The sequence below is a fragment of the Xiphophorus hellerii genome, chromosome 18 (assembly GCF_003331165.1).
Source record: "Xiphophorus hellerii strain 12219 chromosome 18, Xiphophorus_hellerii-4.1, whole genome shotgun sequence".
In the NCBI taxonomy this organism is placed as follows: Eukaryota; Metazoa; Chordata; class Actinopteri; order Cyprinodontiformes; family Poeciliidae; genus Xiphophorus; species Xiphophorus hellerii.
Window position 1 is genome coordinate 32,154,162 of NC_045689.1, and position 19,684 is coordinate 32,173,845.

General features: G+C 40.1%; 1 protein-coding gene and 1 long non-coding RNA gene across 2 annotated transcripts in view; both read left to right on the plus strand.

The window, feature by feature from the left end:
* Nucleotides 1-995: 995 nt before the first annotated feature.
* Nucleotides 996-11,059, plus strand: LOC116708051 (dehydrogenase/reductase SDR family member 13-like). The gene is made up of 5 exons (XM_032545815.1): nucleotides 996-1,164; nucleotides 2,943-3,061; nucleotides 9,663-9,786; nucleotides 9,898-10,224; nucleotides 10,353-11,059. Exons 1-5 carry the CDS (start codon nucleotides 1,044-1,046, stop codon nucleotides 10,610-10,612), a joined length of 951 nt encoding a protein of 316 aa, XP_032401706.1. The 5' UTR covers nucleotides 996-1,043; the 3' UTR covers nucleotides 10,613-11,059.
* A 6,184-nt stretch (nucleotides 11,060-17,243) lies between these two features.
* The window catches only part of LOC116708055 (uncharacterized), a 7,552-nt gene continuing 5,111 nt past the window's right edge, over nucleotides 17,244-19,684 (plus strand). The window contains exon 1 of the long non-coding RNA XR_004336598.1: nucleotides 17,244-17,434. This is a non-coding gene — a long non-coding RNA (uncharacterized LOC116708055). The remainder of the gene's footprint in view (nucleotides 17,435-19,684) is intronic.

Below are 19,684 nucleotides of genomic sequence, written 5' to 3' on the forward strand. Positions count from 1 at the left end.
TTTCTTTTCAGAAAACATCTGTAATAACTCACATTAAGATTATAATAAGAGTAACTAATAAGTTATGGTTATCATAAAATTATAAATGAATGCTAAATCAGAGAAGCTAAAGAAGTTATAAATGTGATTTCGACACTGAACTTGAAATGGTGTAAAACTTGTAACTGCAATTAAAGATCACTGATATGTTGGAGGTGGATGGTAGGTGAAAGTTTAGGGGGAAAAGGGAAACTAACAGGAGAGCAGAGATGATCAATGCCTTATTTGGAAGCAGATTGTTAATATGCACTGTTTGGTTGAGGCTCCTTTTGCATGAATCATCCTGCTATGGAGGAGCAGGATGATAAAATCCATTTATGGACTGAGGCTGGAGTCAGACCTGAAGGCAGCCATCAGCTCAACCTGGGCTTCCATTACACCTTAGCAGAACCACAGGCTGATTGCCTCCATCCCCATTGATACAGTAATTAAAGCAAAAGGAGCTCTAATTAGTAGTCTGTACTATACTGGTACAGCATATTTTTCAAAAGCCTGACATTTCGCTTTAAAATATCCTTTTTGTTTATCTTATTATTCCAATTATCTGAGACACTTAACTGTGAGTTTTATTTATCTGTAAAACTTAGTCATTAAAATTACAAGAAATAATAGGTTGAAATCAGACACTTTTTTTTAAAATAAAAACTTTATCATGGTATTCAGATTTTCTGAATACAATTCTATAACATATGACTATTTAGTCATTAAAATTAACATCTTCATGAATAAAAAGAACTGCATCTATTTGTTGCAAGATTTATGGTAGGATGGTCACACACTCCCACAAAACACCGCCAGCCTCACAGTACTAAACCCTTTCTCTTCAGGAGCACCAAATACGATTGGTAAAAGTACACCCGAAAAAACATCACATGGAGTACTTGGCAAAGTGGTATATGAGTTGGCCACAAGATGGCAGTAATTTGCCCAACAGTCATAAGACCTGAGTCAAATGTGTAGAAAAGAAGAAGACAGAGAGGCCAACACAGACTCAAGACACCAGTATGTATTTGTACGTGGTAGCAGCATCTGTTTGGGTCTATGTTCTGGTTTTCTACGGTCTGTTCAAAGGAACCAGATTCTTGAGTCCCGCTAGGCTGAAGGGGAAGACTGTTGTGGTAACAGGTAAACGAACGCCATTGTTTGTTTAAACCACATGCAAAAAAACTTCTGAAAAAGAACAAAACATAAAGTCTTAAGTCCATCTCCGGTTCCGTCGGCTTCAGGAGAAATTCCTCTGCAGTTTTGGTCTTTTTCTACCCGAAAAGTCGGATAAAACGGCGCAAGAAAATTCTTACGTTATGACAATCGATTTAAAGTCATTTCCATATTTTATACATAGTCCACTGTAGGACATGCTGTGTGATTTCATTCCTACTGGAGGTCACTTGGAGTTTATGTGGTTTATTAATCTGTCATTTTATAAGGAAAAAAACTGGTCCAATAAGGCAGTGGTCCCCAACCCCCGGGCCGCTGACCGATACCGGTCCGTAGGCCAATTGGTACCGGGCCGCGCAAGAAAGAATTAAATACTTCCGTTTTATGTATTGAGTCTGGAGGATCTTTTATTTTGAAAATCCTTTAACCGGATTCTGTCGGTTACGTCTTGAGCGCCAACATTGAGCCCTGAAGCAGCAAAATGAGTTTGTGAGAGGGCCACGCAGGTGACCACTAGAATGGGCATCAGCCAATGAAAAGCGGTGGTAAGGTCCATGATTTAGAAACAGCAGCAACAGCATTGGTGTCCGATAATTTATAAAAATAAAATTAAACATGTTAGTTTTCAAGCTCTAATTGGACTAAGAGGTGAAGCTTAGTCAAAAATTAGACTAAGCATTTGATTACTTTAAAATGGATCAAGGAAAAGATCAGGAAATCTCATGAATGAGACTCTGAGGGATCATGAGGATGAACTATATTACAAAATAATAATAAAAAGTTTTTCATTGGCTGTTTACAGTAAAAAAGACAACAACAACCATAAATGCACTGTAGAAATTTTTTTGTTTTGCTTGATTCACATTGAAAAACAGCCTACAGCTGAAGGTCTGGTACGACATACAGCTTTGTCATTTTAATATAAAGTCTATTTTTCTATGGAAGTGTAACTACTTCTGGTAGAATTCTTATGTCCCAAATTTCTAGCAAATCTTCCTGCTCCTCATTTATTTCATTTTGGTGACTTGAGGTCAGTTTCTCCATTTGAAGTGTTGAAGCCATTTCCTCCCTTCTTCTTCCACTTTCATACCTGTAAGCGGCCCTGTGTCTGTAAATATTTCTGTGTAGATTTAGACAAGGAGAAATAAACCACAATATATTCAGTGTGGGTAGAAAACATCCACTCTGCAGTTTAAGAAGAATCTGTGAGTGGTTGGATTTATCAAACACCCTGCAAGCAGGTTAATAAAACGTGAAAAAGTTGGGCATGAAATAACCAGACCTGAAAGGCAGGAAATGATGGAGAGGTGGAATGACTAGCAGCTATTTAGTTCTGATCTCTGTTTAGACTCGACTCTGACTTATTTGAACCTTGAACAAACCAAAATAACTGGTATATCCCTGCTAATGGAATTTGTTTTAGAAAGGTCCTGTTGATAATAGAACACTTTTTAATCATTGATTCTCGTCAAAGAATCTCACAAAAAGATTCTCTTCACAATCCATATCACAGTTCATAGTAAGTGCAGGAGTATTACTACTCCCCATACTAGATCAAGGTTGTAATATTAACGGATCAATTTCAGGACTTTTTAATTTAAAATGTGCAGTAAATGTGAGTATGCTATGGATGGAAAGGATTCTCTAAAAGGATCTTGGGTCTTGCCTTTGGCTAGCAGTCTGATGAAGCATTGCTGTATCAGATGTTGAGTTTGATGTGTTTGTGAATTGGTTTTACTGTCTAGGAAGCAACACTGGCATTGGGAAAAGTACCGCCCTGGAACTGGCAAAGAGAGGAGCTCGAGTGATCCTGGCATGTCGCAACAAGGAGAAGGCTGAGGCTGCAGCGTTTGATATCCGCTCAGTAAGACCCAATCAGCTCGACACACAGAGACCCGACCATTCAGATCCGCTGTCCAAAACTGGATTGCTTTCGTGCCAGGGCTTTTACTTCACAGAATGTAATAGTTAATTTCCACTAAGTGGTATAGCATGGGTTGGTGGGGTCAGTACTCTATTTTATGATCTGGAGTATCCAGGAGAACGTTTCCACCGCCATCTAGCATCTCACTGGACAGGTGGCGTTGAACCTGACGCCTAACATTGCGTCACACTACTGCAACATCAAACTCTTTGTTGCAGGCAGTAAGGCTTCTTGTACCCCAATTTATTTACTGTTGATGCCAGAAGCTCCACCCCAACCATACAGTACCATGGTCTTATGAACTTACAATTGAAGAGGTCCAGGACTGGTGCGGTATGGGCCACTGCTCTTCCACTTGGAAAGATTTTCTTAAATTTTTGAGATTGGTGATCGGCCGATACTTGCATGTGAAGCTGATCTCATCAGCAACCTTTGCTGATCGACCTCAGTAAAGATCTAAAGATCACCCACTATCCTCTTCTGCTCTACAGTAATAGAGGTTTGACTGACAGACCGGCCCACCAGGTCATGTCTGAATGCTTGCAGTTAATAGTCACCGCACTGTTTCCAATCAGCAACTTTCTTGCTATATTTAGAGACATTTCAGACGAAACAAAGTGGTATCGTCCAAATTTGGAGTCGACAAGTCAGCCTTTTTAAACATTGGCAATCGGTAATCAGCCATCAACCTTTGTGATCTGACCTAAGATAAGCAGAAGTTGTGGATCGAGGAGTGCAACCCTGACTCATTTTATTTCTCCATATTTTAGAAAAGTCATGAATCAATCGGTGATTTAAGATGAGCCTCAGCACAGAGCGGAAAACAAATAGCAGAACTAAAACTAGAAAATTTCGGAAGAAATTTAAACAGGGCCTGCCAAAAGTGTGCCCGTCGGTTGGAACCCAGCGTTCTGATGCTACAAATAAGCATCAATGCTAAAGTAAGCTGCAATGTACTCAATAGCATGTGGAGAGTCACAAGCATGTTGAGTAACATGGACTTATGCCATTCAGTATGTTGAAATTAGTGTACAAGTTAAAATGAGCCATATTTCTAACATTAGCCTAAATGTTGTCAGTAGCATGTGGGGCATCACTAGCATGTTGTCTTACATTGACTTACTCCATTGAAGGTACTAAGCGTGGCTAATAAATAACTAAAATAGCTAAAAGCTTTTTTTTAGGGCAAAGGCTAATGCTAATGGGGGCAGTGAAATGCTAATGCTTGTGCTAATGTTTGTACTAATGTACTAATGTTTTAATTCACTTGCCTTGCTTTATTTTGAAATTTCCAGTAAGCTTTATTTTAAATGGCTACACTATTCCTATGAGTAACAGTGGTTGGGTTAAATCAGTTATAAAATGCCCAAAACATTCTGCCATGTTTGTAGTTCTAACATTCTGCTCAGCCTCCTTCTGTAGTAACTCAGAGTTCCACCATCATTGTAGTTCTTAACTGCAAACTTAGCCCTCCTCTCTAGTAACTCAGTGTTACGCCATTAATGTAGTTCTAACCTTCAGCCATCATTGTAGTTCCAAAGGGCAGCTCTGCCCTCAGCCAAATGTCATGTGTGTGTGAGACAGAAAGGTGGAGAAAGAATTCTATCTTTGTGAGACACAGTCAGTTTTTCTGGAAAAAGCAGTCTGAACAACTCCTTCCTGTTCAGGAACTGTGAGACGTATTCGAAAACCATTGGAGGGTGCGAGAGAGCTATTTCACGTCTTTGATAGTAGTAGATTCATATCTGTACCTCACTCACAGTAATAGCAGTGATGAGATAGAGAGATGGTGTCATCATGACCGACTATCATACCAATAGAACCATATTTGTGGGCGTGAGAGTGAATTAAAAACTGTTTTGGGGTCAGAAATTCACTCTGTTTCTTACTCTAGCGGAGGAATATTGCACAAGGCAGTGCACTAACCTGGGGGATTTTTATTTTATGGTAAAGGCTAATATTAGTGCACTGCCTTAGACAGTGCACTAACTTGAGAGGATTATAGAGGCTTTTATTTTCAAATTTTCAGTAAGCTTTATTTTAAAGGGCCACAATAATCCCATGTGTAATAGTGGTTACACAGTGTGTCAGAATGTTCAGTTCCAATGGTATCAATGACATCAGCAGTGATGACGTCACTCTATGATACCACAAAGGAATCTCTCTCTTGAATGTAGCTCGCAGACAGAGTTTTCTCAGACCTGTTCCTCAGTTCTATCGCGACAGATCACTCTTCAGAGCACGTTCGAAATTAATTGAAACAAGCGGGATATCGATTCCAGATATTACACGCCTTTCAGAGAAGCAAGAAATTACCAGAACATCGACATGAAGCAACAACAGATTGCTTGTGAGCATGAAGCTTTTCCAGCTGAGCTTTCATGGGTCGACATTATGGACCTCAACATCCAAGTCGACTACGACGCAGTCATTTCTTTTGAAGATGACAGCGACAGCCCCATTAAACCGGAAGATGAATCAGCAGAGATCCAGGGGGAATCGGGTCCTTCCGGCGACTCTGAGAGTCCAACATCATTGATAGTCAAGCAGGAAACAACTCCCTCTGCTGGCTTCGAGATTACCCCCTCAGTGGAAGTCGTGGAGGAAACTAGCCAACACGTCACTGATCTGACAAAGCAGGTAGACGATCTTAAAAAAGAATTGCAGAGTAAGATTTTGGATCTCCATGAGGAAAGAGACCGAAGGATTGCGTGTCAGGCTGAAGTCAAATCACAGCAGGAGGAGATTGAGAAACTGCAAAAAATGGTAGTAAAAGAACATCACCTGCGAGTCCAACGTGAACATGGAAGAAACGTACCAGAGAATAAAGATGTAGCAAAGGTTTCTTGCTCTTCTAAAGTTACAGCCGACAAGAGCATCCTTCAACAGCTGGATTACTTCAAGAGGGAGGCTGAAAAATACGCCTCCCGCAACAAAGGTCTGATAGAAGTAATGGTAGAAGAATACAGAGTGAGGCTTAAATATGAAGAGCAGCTTAAAAGTCACACAGAGCAAGCTTCCAAATTCAAAGCCCAGGAAGAAATGATGAAATCTCTGCAGGGTCAGGTTGCAGACCTGAAGGTGAAGTTGAAACTTGCTCTGGAAAATAACCATCTTAGAGTCTCCACCCAACCAGAGACCCCCCTGCAGACAGAAGGCTCCCTACAAACAGAGGAGTCCAAGCAAAGACAGACCTCCAATCAACCAGGGAGGTCTGAGGAAAGACAGACCTCCAATCAATCAGGGAGGTCTGAGGAAAGACAGACCTTCAATCAATCAGGGAGGTCTGAGGAAAGACAGACCTCTAATCAGTCAGGGAGGTCTGAGGAAAGACAGACCTTCAATCAACGAGGGGTCTCCATGCATAGCGTGGCTCGGCCTTTGCACCGACCCACTCCCAGGTTGCAACCAGAGGAGTCCAGGCAAAACCAAACCTCCACACAAACATGGAGGTCCGACGAAAGACAGACGTCCATGCGACCAACCTCCACTGGTTGCATGGGGGGCCTTCATGTTGGCATTGGTGTGAAGGCCAATCTATGCCCAGCTCGGCCTTTACGCCGACCCACACCCAGGTGGTACTAACCAAGGTCAGTATTCAAACCCATGTTTAGCTAAAACTGGGCATTATTCTGAAATTTGAGGCTTTCCACAAATTTAGGAAACAATAACAAACACAGGCCTCAACGCAAATAAAATTCCTGACTCCAAAATCAATGGAGAAAAAACAAGATCAGTTTCAGAGTTCAAAACAGCATAAGAAATATTATTAAAACTTTCCTATATAAAAACTGATCAGGTAAAATTGATCAAAAATTAATAGATTAATTGATCTCTCTCAATTGTCCTAAGGTGTGAATGTGTGTGTGCAAGGATAAGTGTGTTAGATGATGGATGGATGAATATTTGTTAAAAGTGTCTGACAGTAGAATATGAAACAGAGAATCTGTGAAAAGTCCTCTGGCTCTGCTACTGTCCAGAAACAACCAATCAGAACCAAAAGACAAACTTTTGGTTCTGATTGGTTTCTAATGTGTTGAATGTGTCTCAGCACATTCAACACATTAGACTACTAATGTACTGCAGCTACACAATTGGCAGAAATACAACCTAACATTATACCATCATTGTTTATTTATAGAATGATTTAGAAAACAAAATGCTGTACAGATTTCTCAAAACTATTTCGACCCATATTAGAACTTTGCATTGATTTCCTTCATTTTATAGTAGCTGCGTTTTTGCCTAACCCTAACCAATACTAGTCTATTTCCAACCCTAATCTTAACTAAAACTTAATTAGCATCTTACCTCTAAATGTTACCCCTGACCCAAAACAATGAGTGCATCATATTAGGACCAGGTTTTGGTCCTAATATGATGGAACTAATGCAGTGTTTCTCCATTCCGGTCCTCAGGCCCCCTGCTCTGCATGTTTTAGTTGTTCCCCTTCTGCCACACACCTGGATTGAATCTGTTGGTGATTAACAGGCTTCTGCAGTACTTGATGACTGCAGAAGAGGTCATGCAATCATTTGGATCAGCTGTTCTGAAATAGAGACACATCTAAAACATGCAGAGCAGGAGGTTTAAGGACTGGAATTGAGAAGCACTGACCTAAAGTGACACTGGACATATAATGGTGCGTTCACACCAAATGTGTTTTGAGCGTCAGGCGTGTCTGGTTTATATTCAAAGTCTATGTGGAGGCGCGTCGAGGGCTATTGCGGCATGTTTCCAGCGTCTAGCGCGGCGCGATTTGAACCATTTGGAGCGTTTGACACATCTAACACATCCAACACTCCACATAGACTTTGAATATAAACCAGACTCACCTGATGCTCAAAACATGTTTGATGTGAATGCACAATTAGAATGTTCAGTTCCACTGGTAACAATGACATCAGCAGTGATGACATCACTCTTTGATGCATCAAATGAATCTCTCTTGAGTGTAGCACTCAGACAGTTTTTTCAGACCTGTTCCTGTTTCTGACTTATTATAAGTTATGAATCTTCTACAGGAGCATTGCTAAAATGATTTGAAGGCACAGAATCAGCCCAGTACAGGTTCACATTCTCAGGTGAGAGAGACTCACCTGGTATAAAGTTAATTTTTTCGGTACTGGAATTACACTGAAGATAAATTAGTTTAATGAAAGCACATCATGAATATGTGTACATGTACTCCATCTTAAGTCCAGAGCATACAATTTTTTTTGTTGCTTTTGTCTCCACTAGTTGATATGCATATAAGATATAACATAAACAGCACTATTCAGAGATGCAATGAGTTCATAGCAGTTGTTCGAATTATCTAGTCGTCTGTTGATTTGCAGTAATAATTAATAGCAGATATAGACGGCCCCAAAATAAATTCTGCTTTGTCCCCATGGAGGCTTGGGCCAGCGGCCCTGATGCCAACATCTCCAGAAAACATATTAAAGATTGTGATTGTAGCATTTGTTACACACACCAGGACTGGTGTCAATGTAACAGATGTTGATTTTCCTGTGAAAAGTAAAGAACAGGTAGGAATGATGAAACAAATCTGTGCTTCACTAATCCTCCTGGAATCTGTTCTGGTTAAACATTTATTAAACATTTCCAAACAGCACCAGATCTGATCTTTCTTCAAAATAATCATTGTGTCCATGTTATTTTCTTTGTCATTCTATACAATATACTTATTCCTGTAATAAACAGTTTTAGATCCCTTAATACAAAGGTACAGCTTACCACACACTTAAGTCTAAGAATAATCCCCATTGGTTACCCCATATGCTATTGCATAAAGAATATACAATATATTTGTATTTTTTTATCTGTACACCAACATGTTCACAGACACAAAATAGCTAAACTGATTCAACTCATAACGTAAAAACGATCTAAACAAAATAATATTACTTTCCAACAACGTTCAGAACCGTTTTCTTTCATAGCTGATAACTGACGGTATATTAAGCAATCTGTACATAACAACAGAACACAACAGCTCCTGTACAGTAGCTTTATACCTCAGCTAACTAGAACCGCCGTCGCTCTTTTTCCTCCCGTTAGTTCAGTTGCTATGACAACGGTAAATAAAACACAAAAGAAGTAGAACTGAATGTTCCACCATGTCTGTAGTTCTGACATTTCGCCATCACTGTGGTTCTAAAGAGCAGCTCAGAGGGGCAGACTAAATTCTATGTCTATTTTGAGTCTAACTGACACTGTTTTGTGTCAGTTAGACTTTTGTTTTGAGTTGAATTTGGCTCGTTTTTTGTTAATTATGTTTCCATAGTTACTTGAAATGCCAACAAAACTAATAGCTCCCCTCACGGGATCGAGCCGCATGTGTTGAGGGGGCACACAGCGGTACGAGCCGCATTAACTGTAGTAGGAAGCAGCAGTTATTTAGAGGTGTAGAACATTAGGTGTGCCTGCCATAGCGATGCATGGGTATGGCAGGCCCCAACTAGTAGAAATATAAACTGAGAATGCTGTTTTATTTTCCTCCTGCTGCAGCCATACTTAACAATGCTTTGTGCTTCAGGAGAGCGGGAACCCCCAGGTGGTGTTCATGCAGCTTGATCTGGCAAGCTTAAAGTCAGTTCGCAGTTTTGCTGAAACCTTTCTTAAGACTGAACCTAGACTGGACATCCTCATCAACAATGCAGGTGATGTTTGACCAACCAGTCGCTTCCCAGTTAGTACTTTTATACTGTGTGTTGCATGAAAACAGAAATAAAAGAAGCTAAAAATAACTCGTGATTAGTTCTGTGTTTCAGGTGTTATAAGTCCTGGCTGCACTGAGGAGGGCTTCGGCCTGGCCTTTGGGGTCAACCACCTGGGTCACTTCCTGCTGACCAACCTCCTGCTGGAGCGGCTCAGGCGCTGCGGCCCCAGCCGAGTCATCACCGTGTCTGCTCTCCTGCACCGCTTCGGGAGCATCGACTTCCAGCTGCTGGCTCCACAGACAGACGCGGTGCCCCCCCAGTCTGCCTGGTCCAGCCTTCAGGCCTACTGTAACAGCAAACTCTGTAATGTGCTCTTCACCAGGGAGTTGGCCAACCGGCTGGAAGGCACTGATGTTACCTGTTACACCCTGCACCCAGGTCAGTGACTGCATCTCTTGCTGCTTCTGTAAAGGTTTGCTGGAGTTTTATGATGTCATTTAATTCTTTAAATGTTCAGTAAGGCCGTTTACAGTGAAGCTTTTTTGGATAACCTCTGACCACTGCAGGAGTAATCTACACAGAACTGTGCCGTAATCTGAGCCAGTGGCTGCAGCTCCTCATGATGCCCTTAGCTAAGCTGTTCCTCCTGGACCCCAGCGGAGGATGTCAGACCACCCTGTACTGCGCCCTCCAGGAGGGCATCGAGCCGCTCAGTGGCAGATACTTCTCCAACTGTGCGCTGCAACAAGTTGGAGCTAACGGGCGAGATGATGGCCTGGCAAAGAAGCTTTGGGAAGTAAGTGAGAGGTTAACAGGCATGACCTGAAGCACCAGAGACTGCCCTACAGCCGTTCACAACTCTTCTTATAAAGTCCAACCTGTGTCTAAATTTTCATGCACTTCTTTCGCTTGCTTTAATAAAGCCGACGATCCCTTGGACGTTGTCGCCTGATGTCATGTATGAAGTCTGCAGAGTTTATCAGTGAGCAAATAAGAGATCCTATGATGACTGCTGTGAATAAACAGCATTTTTTGAATGCATTGTGGGAGATGTGGTTCTTCACCCTCATCTTCTTACCTTTTCTGGATGTGATGATAGGAATCCCCCTGACAGCATCAGGGCCCTACTGTAGAAAAGAATGCACAGCTTTCCTGCTAAAAGTTGGTGTAGGAACAAATTTTTAATAAGTGTGGTTCTTACGCATACAGCTGCGCACAAATCCCAATTTGTGTGAAATAAATCGCAGCTGCTGATCCTGATTGGACCGCCTGTCATAAATACATGTGTAAATTAGTATAAGAACCCGGAAGGCTGACACCATGTCCAAATAACCATGGTAACGATTCCTGCTTCTAATAGCATCTCATAATAATTACTACTGTACATATATTTTAAAAAAAGTCTCTTTCCAGGGCACACAAGGTCACCTCACTAAAAATAAAACCAATGTAACAAAACATAGAAAACAAAACAAAACATTTAAAGCATAAAATGATGGAATGTGTTGATTAATCCAAGTGGAAATATTTGTTTGAACAGCAGAGAGTTCAGCTGGCATTTAAAGACAGACAGTGTTTCAGAGAGTTTACTGGGGAATGTGGAAGTTTATTCCTAATAGAGGAATCATGTGTTGGACCAGGCCAACATGCTGCTACATTTATTAGTCAATTCTGCTCATATAAATTGCACCTTTACAGAAAGGAGATGCTTTCTATTCATAAAGGCGCATTCACAAAGCTGGAATGGCTCGACTGCAGGATGACTGTCCGGCTGCACTGTTAACCTTTAAGGTTGGGACGGGTTCTGGACAGAGCTCCAGGGTGACCACTCTGGACAATCTGTAGGTGTGATTGTCTACACACCTTGTCCACTGTAAAAATCATCAAACTTGACCTGTCTGGAGCTACTCTGCTGATCCAACCATGTTTTCTTTTTCAGTCAGAATGAATATTAATATTTGCAGATATTTTCTGTGCCTCAGGGCGTAGACCGATGGGACGAAAACCAAGGAAACTTACTGTTTACATCCGACTGCGATTTTCACAACATTTTAGTTTTATTATATTTGTAAATTTCGTGTGTGTGTGTTACCTAATTGTATGAGGATGTACAGTATGTGTTTCAGTTTCATTGTTTAAGTTTAAACAATAAAAGATTAAAGTCACAAACATTGGGTTTGATGCTCTTTGTATTAAATACACTGAAATGAATCAGGTTTCAGTGTATTGAGGTAAAATTTGGTGCTCATTTTCACAGCACGTAATGAGTTAGTGTATATTCACGCAAACTTTCACACCACGTTCATTTTTATACATGCTGACTTGTGTGTAAAATATGGCAGCGCACATTTTTTTGCTTAATTCATGAGGCCCTGGTGTGTCTGGTGATGCATCTTCTAGAACTTTGAGCCACACTTTGGGTCAGATATAAAACTCCTGCAACCCAATATTTGATTTAAATGTTTCACATGTTTAATATAATTAAAAAGAAATGAACTGAACTTTCTCACATATTTTGTCTCTCCCTAATCACGCTCTGTGAAGCAAAATCTTAAATATGATTGAGGTAAATGTGAAAAATAAAGACACTAACAACACAAGATGGCTAATAAGCTAAAAATAATTTTAGAAATACAGTTGAAACCAGAAGTTTTCATACACTGAATAAAAAAAAGTTAAATCAGACCAAACTTCTCCTGTTTTAGGTCAGTTAGAATTACCAAAAATATTTCCATTTGCTAAGTGCCACAATAATGAGAGAGACAATATCAAAGTTTTATTTGTTAATATCTTCAAAATCAAAAGTTTGCATACATTTCCTCAGTATTTTGTTGTCTTTGAACTGTGAAACGTGGGTGAAATGTTTTAGGTTTCCTTCCACAATCGTCTCACAGTACTTTAGTTCTGGCCCAGTCCTAGACTTTATGTAGGGCCCAAAAAATCCACAGTGACCCAGAGACCAAGCCCGATTCGACCCGACTAATTAACTTTAGGCCCAAGCCTGAAGTAAAGCCAACATATTATTTTAATAGCAAATTTACTGCTTTCAGTCGAAGTAAGCAGTGTAACTTTTCTTTCTTGTAGCTTTTGTTTAGCTGCTCCATCTTGTTGTTTGTTGTATCTTCAGGGTGAGTCATGTGCAAATCGTCTGGAGCGTGTGACTGGTAGAACTGAGTCAGGTTTGTAGGCTGCCTTGCTGAGACAAATTCAACTGCAGGCCCATCAGAGTCAATGACCTTCACATCCTTCACATGTCAACTGAACTCCACTTTACCTGAACGTTCTATCACAAATATACATAGTGCATAAAATGTTTTTTTTAAATTTTTTTTATCAATTACTTGATTCAATCTGCTGGGTTTCCACAGATGGATTTAAATGATCTACTCAGTTTAATGTGCTGTTTGATAACTAGGATCAATTAGAATGTTTGTGACTGAATGGAAATGTTTGAAAGTACCTTAAGGCGACATTTATTGTGAAACGTTGCTCAACTTCTGACCTTTGCTGTTAAATTGAATTACTGAATGTCTTTGGACATTTCTGGTGCTCACTATGCTTATATTCTTGTTTACTCAGCAGTTCATTGAAAGAGGATTTGTGGGAGCGTATTAATGCCCATGATGTCCATGTGAGGGCAGTAGCGTAACACCACTGCAGCATGGTGTCTCCTCATGCTGCTATCTGGCTGCTGTAGCTCACAGCAAGGTTGTAGAGGACCTGAACCCAGCGGACCTATGGATTGTGTTCATTATGAACACTTATTAACACAGGGAGGCACAAAAGCCAGGTCAGTGTTGTGAGTGTGTGCCGGTGTGTGTTAAAGATGCTCATGTAATTACCCAGTAGGACATTTCTCTGCTCAGTAGTGTTGGCAGGGAACACAGCGCTGCAGTCGATCTGTATCTCTGTCCACCTTCCACCATCTTTCTGTCCCCTCTGTCCTCCTTGCTGATGCTTCTCCTGCAGCCTGCCAGTTCACATGATGAGACCTGCATTTTATGTTTCATGTCAATCTTCTCTAGCAGTGTCTATTGTAGGTGTTACAAAGTGCAGAAAAAAAATCTCATCACAGATCAAATGTTAAATTAACAACTGGTAGTGAGGAACACAAACATTGGTATTTTTGCATACTGAAACAGATTTTGTGGGTTGTGTGGGTGTGTGTTTTATTTTGTATGGCCAGCAGCAGCTCAGAAGAGTTATTCTGTTTTTTTCCATGAGTGCTTGTTGGTTGGCTCAGTGCTATAATTAGTTTTTTTTTTTTTTTCAAGCCTTTCACTATTCCATCCATTTCCTACACATCTATTCTTACAGGTCACAGGGGGCCGGTGCCATCTTCATACGGCATTGGGTGGAAAGTGTGGTACACCTTGGACATATCGACAGGATCAACACCTTAACACAGGACATGCACACACTCACATGTCAGGGTCATTTAGAATGACCAAAGACCTGCATGTGGGAAGAGGGGTTGGGAGAATCCAAGCATACACAGGGAGATCTGGTAAATCAGAATCCGGTTCAAGGCAGCAGTTCTAACTCTACAGACAAAGTGAAGATGAAGATACTGGCAGCAGCTGCTCAGTGAAAACAACTGGAATTCAATATCAGTAGTAAGTGCAGTTAATGTAGGATCTACATCCTCTAGCAGCAAAACTACAGAACCAGTTCTGGATAACCTGGATACCGGTCTGACAATAAGCTTTATCCGTTGGGGACGTTTTAAGCCTAGTCTGCAAATTAAAAGAGTAGTTTCAGAGCAGGTACCGTATCTATAGAAACACTATCAGGCAACTTTTCTTTAGTTTAACTTAACCAGTCAAGGAAAATCAAATCAAACCCTTATCATAAAAGAAAAGCACAGCAGCAACATGTACTTCGACCAATACGCACAAAGAACCTAACAGGAGATTCAATTCGGTTCAATTCAAATTCAGGAATACTTTATTGATCCAAAAGTGAAATTAAATAAAAGTAACTTGTATTCCTGCTAAACATTTAGATCTATTCTGTTCTTCTCCAGCAATAAAGACATAGTTCAATAACTTAATCCGCAAATATTTTCTGAGGAAAAGCTCTTTTTTTCATTTAATTTTGTTTTATCATTTATTGTTTCCAATTGGAACATGACAAACAGTCAAATTATTTTGTGAAACACATTTCAGATGGGTGAAAAGGTGAAAAACTTTAACATTTAAATCAGGGACACGGTGTTCCCATGTGTTCCCCTCTAACAGACTTATTTCTGTGAAAAAGGAGGAAGGTCAAAGGAAGTTAACTGACTGAAAAACTAAGCAGAGACTCGCTTCTTGTTCACACTTGACAAAATACATGTGAAATAATGTTTAAAATAAAACTTTTGGTTGCTTGGGCAACAAGAAGATACAAACTATAAACAGTAATGTACTTTATATGGAGTAAAAATCTATAAAATCAACAGTAAAACACAAAGAGTGAAACGGCTTGTAACAACAGAAAGACCTGCCTGCAAAGGTTCTTTAGGTTTTGGGTAACTTCAGCAACAACGGTGGGAAGTCCATCAGGATGAAGAACAGCAGCAGCGCAGGCGGCTGGTTGGTTCTTTATATTTTTCTGTTTCACTCACAAGGACAAAACAACGCCAGTCAGATCTGCACATTGTTGCTATTTGTGTTTTCAATTGTAGCAGCAGCGCCTTCTTCACAATTTGGCATCCTGGGCAATGACCTATGTGGCCAATGCTAAGCACAGCCTAACCCTACTACGAGGTCAGCTAAGGACCTGTGTCCACTAGGACATAGGGAAGGGAGACGGAGCTTCTGCTTCTCTGCATCAAAAGAAGAATTGTGAGAAGGTTTGGCCATCTGATCCGAGTCACAAAACACCTGAAAACAGAAAGGAAGGAATCTCTTCATCCAGCTGACATGTCACACAGAGCACCTCCATCCACTACAGCTCTTCTTTTACTTGTTCTGTCAGAATATTCACTATGAAGATTTCCTTCACCTTTGCCATGTTTTCTGGTTCCCTTTGCATTTAAAATGAACTCAGAACGGCCCTGTTAAAAAACCCTGGTATATTGATAAGCAGATTTAGGCAGCGACGCTGCAGAGCATTAGAAACGGGAGGACCTATTCAGGTGTGTAAAGGGAGTGTAAGTGGGAGAGGATGGATGGAATCCATGTTAACAATCTGTAAAGAAAAACATTGTTTAATCGTTAACAATAGTACACAAGAAGTGTGCTATAATTTCCCATTTCTTATTTTTGTTTTAACACCTTTAAGCTGTCTTGAGGACGCCGGTGTCCTCGGTGTCACATTGGTTAACATAAACCTTTTTGAGGTTAACATGTTAGATATTTAGTTATTGGAAAATGACTTCAAAATCTCCGACACTTCTCTCTATCTTCTCAGATATGACTATTGAGTAATCAGCTCCAGATATCTGTATACATATTCCTCATATTGACAGGGAAATTGATAAAAAGTGTGGAGTTTCAGAAACTATTTGTACTCCTATAGGAAACTATTTTTCTCTTGTACATCAAATCTCAGCAGAGTACTGTCAGAAATACTGTAGTGATGGGACACTGCATGGTCAGTGGTTAGAACCCACAGGCTGTAGACGCCAAAAAAAACCCATTGGAGGGTTAGAAACATCGACTGGCTTCTTTCTGCCCCCTTCCTGGCAGATTACACTGGTCAACAGCCAAAAAAATGGTCTGGGGTTTTCAACTGTTTTAGGGTCATGTTGATGAGCTGAATCCAAAAATCACATTAGTTTTGCTCAATCAGGTCAACTTTCTGAACTATGGAGCAACATGAGCATCAAAATGCAGGACTTGTTCTCATTTCTGGATCGGTTTCCTGAGAATCTGAGATCAATGAGTGATGAGCAGGAGGAGAGATTCCATCAGGACAGGAAAGAGACGGAGAATTTTACACAATGAAGACGTAATATACAATTCAGATGTACTTACACTTAAAAGTGTTTATTATTCAATTTACAGAAATCCAAGTTTGTAACATTTAATTAATACACTCTAATAAAAAGCATTTTTTCCTCCTAAAAGCTTTTTTGGATGAGAAATAACAGAAATTTATTGATAATGTCATCGATTTAGTCAGAAGATCGGATTTCTCTAAATCAGATTACTGTCATGAGCTGTGGTGGTGTGAATGGTGAGGCAGACGCAGCAGACCCAGGGTGAGATGATTACAGTGATTTAATGGTGAAAATCCAGAACTCCAAAACACAAAAACAGTCCTAAAACCAGGCGGAACAGCGGAGCAGAAGCCAGGGCTCAACGCCGGTAGCAACTGGCAAACGAGAGGACAAGAAACAAACAGCTAGACGCATACGACCGACTGGTAGATAGACAAGGACCCGACAGAGACACAGAGACACAGGTGACATTAAATACACAAGGGTTAATCAGGGAACGAGACACACCTGGGAACAATCAAAGGGAGGACAGGACAACACGGAGACTCAGAAAACTCGAAATAAATACACAGAAAAACACAGATCGTGACAATTACACTAAAAACCTGACTTGATTGCGAAAAATTGATGTCATCTTTGGATTCAGTGGTGCAAAATAATCCTAAATCAGTTGAATAAACATAGACAACTTCCAAAAAATATTTTTTGTAACCCAATGTTGTTACCAAATAAAGGCAACAAGTAGTATTAAAAAAACAAAACAAAACAAAAAAACTGGAATGATAATAAATTAAGTCTGTTCTCCTCTTAGTACTTAGAAAAACACTGAAATTAGATAATAAAACACTGAAAAATCTTTAAATGTGGAAGAGTGTGTGTGCAACAGAAACATGACCCAGAGGGTCAATGCTGAGGAAGCTGTTGTTTTATGTCAAAGGTCAGCAGTGCAGAAGTGAATACAGGGCTGACTTGATCTATAGTTCATAGATGTTCTGTCAGATTCTCTCTGTTCTGTTTGAGAGGCAGCTCTTTGGTCACCGTTGTGCTGTGTTTGCTTTGGGCGCGCTCCAAAGTGCTGCAGTACTTACAGACTGGATTAAGGCATCAGTTAGGCAGCTGTTGGACCCACATGCAGATTGATTTAGATGCTGGAGACACAATGTGCATGTCGATCTATTGGAACAAAATAAGCACATCTTAACAAAGTCATAAATAATCTTTTGCTCTGATTCAGTACAGGACACTTTAGACAGAGGAGTATTCAAACAGACATTTAGACTTCAGCCTCTACTGCTCAGACACTGCATAGATAGATAGATAGATAGATAGATAGATAGATAGATAGATAGATAGATAGATAGATAGATAGATAGATAGAAACTTTATTCATCCCTTTGGGATGAATAACTGAATCAGTTCAATCTTCCATGCAGCACCAATACATCAAATACTTAAAAATTTTTTTTTAAAAAACATTAACATTTAGCCCAATTCTATAGTCCCTCTGTTTTTATTGTACTCTCGTTAGCCCTCCTTCCAACCTCCAGTGAGGAGTTGAAGAGTTTCATTGCACGAGGGACAAAGGAGTTCCTTAGTCTGTTGGTCCTGTACTTTGGAAGAAGCAATCTCCCACTGAATCTGCTTTCCTGGCTGCTGATGACAGTGTGCAGAGGGTGGCTGGTGTTGTCCATAATAGCCTTGAAGCTTAGCCTTCCAAAAACAAATACTCAGAGTAAACAACCATACACAAGCTGATTTTAGCATCATAACAGTGACAGAGCTCAAGGGTTTTTTTTCTGAGAAAGAATTACAGAGCTGAAAATCAAGGTCCCAGAATCTGGAGGAAGCCTGGAGAGAATTGGAATCTGCTTCGCTTTAGGTCCGGTGTGAGGTTTCCTGTCAATCATAACTGGGGGTTATATTTGGGTTTTTGTGTGTATGTCTTATTTTGTTTTGTCTATCAAGCATCTGGTTTGACTGTGATGAATTGATTGGATTTATTTCAGAAAGATTTAAGAAGTAAAAACTACCAAGTTTAGCTACCATATTCAGATCAAGTTCTTTTCTGCCGTAGAAAAAGTGATTTCCAGTGTTCTGATGCTGCTGTACAACTGACAGTTTGCAGATCGTAATTGTTGAAATTCCCCTCTAGCTTCTCATTTTGTTTTGAAGGTGTTTTAATTGTCCTGCGTGTTACCCACTGTGTGAGGGAACAATATGAAACAATTGTTAAGAGAGAGCTAACCCCCAGCAGATGAAACACCTCATATAAAATATGTTCAATCATATCAATTACATAAATGAGCACTTTTGCTGTTCACTTTAGTCTAATGAGAAAATGCTTCTTGCTGAGCAGAGAGTGTAAAACAGCATCATGCCAGAGAGATTAGCACCATAAAGGCCATTAATCAGGTAGAAATGATACAAATAGCTAATTATCTGAACAAAAAAAAAGTCAGGTTTGTGGGTCTTCAGTCCTACACAGCTGCAATGGGAACATATGAGGGTGCTTGTTGTATATATTAATTGAATCTTATAGATTTGTATGGGTTTATTAAAATACCAGAAAAAGATGTTGTTACAAAGAGCAAAACTCCAACTAAAATGGAAATATATACTGTGAATTTAAAATAGGAAGTTAAGACCATCAGAACCCACTTAAAGTGGATTTCACCAGACAGAACTACGCTAGAATGAGGTGAGTTTAAAGATTCATTGAAGGGAGACATCTGGAGAAGAACCACATGAGGTGATGATGATGTGGGACACTTGTTGACGTAGACTTGGGAGAAAGAGATGTGGGAATAAGACCTCAGGGACCTGATTCTTATTATGACCCACCAGATGGAACGTAGAGGACAGTGAATGGAAAACAAGAAAGAGTAGAGGAAATAGGGGAAGATGGATGAGTTATGAAATAAAAGAGGAAGACAGGAGGAATGAAGTGATACCCTGCATGGGAAAGGGTGG